Genomic DNA, 5008 nt, shown 5'->3' with positions numbered 1-5008 from the left:
CTGGTGGGTGCCGTGTCCCGCCCGCCTGTTCTCTGCCTCTTGTTGTCTTCCAGACTTCAGCAACGTGATCAGTAAGAGCGATGTCAAGGCTTTAGCTGAGGCTGATGAACAGGAGGTTGTGGCTGAGGTTCAGGTGAGTTGTGACTCTTTTGCCCCTTTTTCAGTAGCTCTTCTGCTCCAAAAGCAGCAGCAAAGCTCCCACACAAGGTGAAAGCTCCGCTCCTGGCTCTGCTGCTGTCTGTGTTTCACGGGGCTGCTGCGTGTCTGTGGTGCTGACAAGGAGCTCCACACACCCAACATGCAGATGGGCCCGGAGCTGGCAGGGGCTTGTGTGGCTCAGATGGAGAACGGAGAAATGATCCAAGTCCGTGTGGCTGTGCACTGCTGGGGACTGGTGTGTTAGCGTGGCTGGGGCTGGCACATGCACCCTTGAGGCTGGCAGGACCCGTGACTGTATCTGCTCTCCCTGTTGGCAGGAGTTCTACGGCGATTACATTGCAGTGAATCCACACGTGTTTTCTCTCAACCTCTTGGGCTGCTGCCAGGTAGGATAAAAGTTCCTCTTCCTCCAGGGCCTGTTTTGGGGGTAAGAGCAGTAGCCACAACAAGCTGGGGTGGTGGCGGGCTGCTCTTTAGGGTCTGGAGATGGGGAGCTGGTCTCTGTGAGGAGGGGGACACCGGGGAATGCAGCGTGGCCCCTGCTCTTCCTTCAAACTACAGTTCCCTTTAAGGCTTGGGAGTCAGATCTTAGGTGAGGAAGAGTTTGGGGTTGGTGGATCCATGACAGAGCTTTTCCTTGCAGGGTCGCAGCTGGGATCCAGCTCAGCTGTCCAGGACAACTCAAGGGCTGACAGCTCTGCTTTTGTCCCTGAAGAAATGCCCCATGATTCGGTACCAGCTCTCTTCTGAGCCAGCAAAGAGGCTTGCAGAATGTGTGAAGGTCCGGTGAGAACCTGCAGGGACGTTCAGTAACTTTGGCAGGGACTGAAATTTCATTTCCTTTTCCTACCTGTTGATGTCTTTGAGAGAAATCCCCTTTTCCAACCAGTTCCCATCCATTCTGTCGTGTGCTGCACGGCTTTGGGCAGGCCACATCCCTTGTCTCTGCCTGCTCCCAGCCAAAGAGCAGGTGAAGAACCTCATTTCCCCTGAGCATCACCATCAGTTGCAGTAGGTTCCCTAGTGCCCTTTGAGAGCAGGAGTTACTCCTCCATCAGCAGTGCAGCCTGAGAGAGCAGCACCACTTACTTCTCACCAGACAGCACTTTTGGTTCACCTGTATCCAAACGAAGAGGAGATTTTCCAGGTGTGTTCATGAGCTCAAGTGGCTTTTTGTACCTTGTCTCCACAGCAAGTCATCACCAAAGAGTATGAGCTCTTTGACTTTCGGCGCACTGAGGTGCCTCCTTTGCTCCTCATTCTGGACCGCTCTGATGATGCCATCACTCCCCTCCTGAACCAGGTGAGTGCCTCACTCCTGGGCAAGGGCACAAGTTAATACCCGATGGGCTCCTGGGATCGAGGTGCTGGATCATCCACACCCTCACCCTGCTCTTGCTTGGCTTGGTTGTGGCTGCCCCATCCCTGGCAGTGTGCAAGGCCAGGTTGGCCACAGGGGCTTGGAGCAACCTGCTCTAGTGGAAGGTGTCCCTGCTATTTGCCTTGCTCTTTCCTTGCTAGTGGACGTACCAGGCGATGGTTCACGAGCTGCTGGGGATCAACAACAACCGCATCGACCTCTCCCGGGTGCCGGGGATAAGCAAAGAGCTCCGGGAGGTGGTGCTGTCTGCGGAGAACGACGAGTTCTACGCCAACGTAGGTTCCGAGTGGGATCTCAGTGGCTTTAACGTGCCAGAGGGGAGGCTGAGATGAGCTCTGGGGCAGAAGCTCTTCCCTGTGAGGGTGCTGAGGCGCTGGCACAGGGTGCCCAGAGAAGCTGTGGCTGCCCCATCCCTGGCAGTGTTCAAGGGTCACTTCACTTGCATCAGGACTCGTGTGGGAACAGCTCTCCCAGCTCCCTGTCTTGTTCCACACAGAACATGTACCTGAACTTCGCAGAGATTGGCAGTAACATCAAGAACCTCATGGAGGATTTCCAGAGGAGGAAGCCTAAGGAGCAGCAGAAGCTGGAATCCATCGCAGATATGAAGGTACAGGCAATCTCCACATAACTGACTGGGCTTTCTACAGCCCATGCGTTGCAGGACTGTGCAGGGCACCACGTTCTGTGCACTGACAGCCCACCCCACCAGTGCCAAGAGCTCAGATCTCTGTGGGGTGCTAGTTCTGGGGAGTGGGAACCTCCTTTTTGCACTGTCTTCATTACAGTGGCTCTTTGCTGAAGACCACTGCTGCTCCTGCCTGCTCCCTAAGCTGCTGCTTAGAGCTTGCTGCAACCCCAAAGCCATACAGCTGCTCTTGCTTGGATTGACTGTGGCTGCCCCATCCCTGGCAGTGTCCAAAGCCAGGTTGAACACAGGGGCTTGGAGCAACCTGCTCTAGTGGAAGGTGGCTGGAGCTGGAGCTGGAGGAGCTTTAAGCTCCCTTCATCCCAAACCAGGCTGGGATGCTGGGGTGCTGCGATGCCGACCAGCTTGTCGCTGAGTCTCTTTCCTTCTGGAGGAGCAGTTATTTTGCCTTCCCTTTGCAGGCATTCGTGGAGAACTACCCTCAGTTCAAGAAGATGTCGGGCACAGTGTCCAAGCACGTCACGGTGGTGGGGGAGCTCTCGCGCCTGGTCGCTGAGCGGAACCTGCTGGAGGTGTCGGAGGTGGAGCAGGAGCTGGCGTGTCAGAACGACCATTCCAGTGCCCTCCAGGTACCTCGAGCTCCTGGGCTTCATCTTGTGTCTGAACCGAGCTGGTTTCACCCTGGAATTCCCCTGTTGATGGAGGTTTGCTGCTGAAAGTCGGTGGGAGTTCTCCTTGCAGCCCTCCTGCAGGCTCGGGTCAGGAGGTGTGAGAAGGACTCTTTTCCTCCCCGTTCGGTTCAGATGGGGATGAATCATAGTTAATAAGTGGCTTGGGAAGCAGCTTGGCAAGTTCTGCCTTCCCATTTCACAATACAATGTGCCTGCATTGGATGCAGTCAGCTGGCTTCTGGCAGGCACCAGGGAAACATCCCTGTGCAGAGGCTTGGATATGGGGAGGAGCAATGGAATCTAAACCAGGCTATCAGTTGAGGAGCTGCCTTTTACCCTTTTCCTTTATTTTCTTGCCTATTTTTTTACCTGTTTCTTTGAAAATGTATTTGAAAGCCTCTTAGAGCAAAGATTTTTGTGGCAAAGGGAGCTGAAAAAGCCGAACAGAGGCTTCTGTTATAGCTGAGGACAGACTGAAGCCTTGACCCCATGCTGGCTGGTTGGATTCCATGACCTGACCTAATATCTGACAGCAGTGATGGATTGTGGTTGCTGCCTACTCAGAGCAAAGAGCAGTGGTGGTGGTTTTTTTAGCAGAGTTCAACCAGTAGCTGGGTCTTAAAAACCAGTTCCTTCATGTTTGGTAGCTAAGGCAGAAGTTCCACCATATCATGGACTCCTTCACACAGTTAGACTAGAAAATGAAGATTAGTGTCTCCAAGAGCTTTGAAATCCATGTCATCTTTGTTATTCCGTGCTCCAAGTGGGTGGCTAGAGGAGATAATATTAGACTCTTCAAGTGCTGTAATCTATTACCAGCTCCTGAGCTGATGTGAATCAGTCCAGGCCTGGTGAAGTCATTGCAGCTACAGACATTTGTGAGCATATAGATGTTATTCCATAGCTTATATTTGGGAGGATTTAGATGACTAAGTACTGGAGTGGGACTCAAACCATCAAATGCATTTGCTGAAAACAGCCCCTGAGCTTCTCTTGCTCTGTCATTGTTTCTAATCAAGCTTTATGCAGTTTCAAAGACACCCGTTTGAGTTCCAACCCCTCAGCCCGTGGTGTCTGTGCTGGGACCTGGTGCTGCTCTCTTGGCAGAGCACAGAGCATTAGTGTTGGAACTTGGGGGTTGGCTTTGGAGGGCAGTTTGGAAACGGTCTCCTCAGCATCTCTGGAGCTGTGCTGCTCCAGGCTGCTCCCTCTTGCAGTCTCCCAAAGGCAACGGAGGGGGCAAGGCCACAGACACAATGGAGAATAAGCCAGTGCATGAAATAAAGGCAGGATTGTTCCCCCACTGCTGTAACTTGAGCAACTCTCGTTTGTGAGGTGGCCCCAGCACGTTTTGGTTCTTCTGCCCCATGTCCCTTATTAATCCTGACATAGTCCATGAGCCCTCAGAGCTGAAAGGGAGGGTTTGAGGCCCATCTCCTCAGATGGACAATGGCTTTTCTGTTTCACACTCCCCACTTCCATAGGCATTGCCACCACACTGCCAGCAAACAGAGTCTCTGTGGGACTCCATCCCTCCCCTCCCAGGTGGATTCCTGTCCTTCCCAAGGTAAAATTCCCGTGGCTCCTCCTCAAAGCCAGGATTTTAGCCTGGATTTTGGGAACTACTCCAACAAATCACAGCCACTAGAGCTGAATCAGTGGATCCAAACCCTTCCACCCAAAGCAACTCTGGCTCCGTCGTACTTCCCTGGAAGCTTGTGTTGCTTCCTCCTGCTTCCCCCCCGTGTGCAGCTCCGTTGCCAGGCTCCCTGTCAGCCTGACCCATGGCCTCTGGAGGCCTCTGTGCTAACATTGCTCCTCGTCCTGGCACAGAACGTGCGGCGCCTGCTGCAGCACCCCAAGGTGACGGAGCTGGATGCGACCCGCCTGGTGATGCTCTATGCCCTGCACTACGAGCGCCACAGCAGCAGCAGCCTGCCCGGGCTGGTGACAGAGCTCAGGAACAGGGGGGTGGCCGACAAGTACCGCAAGGTAAGGGCTGTGTTTCTGCTCCAGCTGCATGGACCAGGGCCAAGGGAGGACCCAGGGTGGGAAATCAGACAATGGGTTGGCTTGGAAAGGACCTGAAGCTCCTCCAGTCCCAACCCCCTGCCACGGGCAGGGATGCTTGACACTAGAGCAGGTTGC

The 5008-nt window shown here is 54.1% G+C and overlaps 1 protein-coding gene across 1 annotated transcript in view; it reads left to right on the top strand.

Annotated features, from left to right (window-relative positions):
* The window catches only part of VPS45 (vacuolar protein sorting 45 homolog (S. cerevisiae)), a gene marked incomplete at its 5' end in the record, with an annotated part of 16536 nt that overhangs the window by 1008 nt on the left and 10520 nt on the right, over nucleotides 1–5008 (top strand). The window contains 8 exons of the mRNA XM_010017269.1: nucleotides 54–133; nucleotides 477–545; nucleotides 803–940; nucleotides 1352–1462; nucleotides 1681–1815; nucleotides 2037–2150; nucleotides 2651–2818; nucleotides 4694–4852. Of these exons, the coding sequence (XP_010015571.1) occupies nucleotides 54–133; nucleotides 477–545; nucleotides 803–940; nucleotides 1352–1462; nucleotides 1681–1815; nucleotides 2037–2150; nucleotides 2651–2818; nucleotides 4694–4852 (974 nt within the window). The remainder of the gene's footprint in view (nucleotides 1–53; nucleotides 134–476; nucleotides 546–802; nucleotides 941–1351; nucleotides 1463–1680; nucleotides 1816–2036; nucleotides 2151–2650; nucleotides 2819–4693; nucleotides 4853–5008) is intronic.

Source organism: Nestor notabilis, unplaced genomic scaffold, assembly GCF_000696875.1.
Source record: "Nestor notabilis isolate BGI_N333 unplaced genomic scaffold, ASM69687v1 scaffold12816, whole genome shotgun sequence".
Classification (NCBI taxonomy): Eukaryota; Metazoa; Chordata; class Aves; order Psittaciformes; family Psittacidae; genus Nestor; species Nestor notabilis.
Note: the sequence above shows the minus strand (reverse complement) of the source record. Positions and strands in the feature narration are given on the sequence as shown.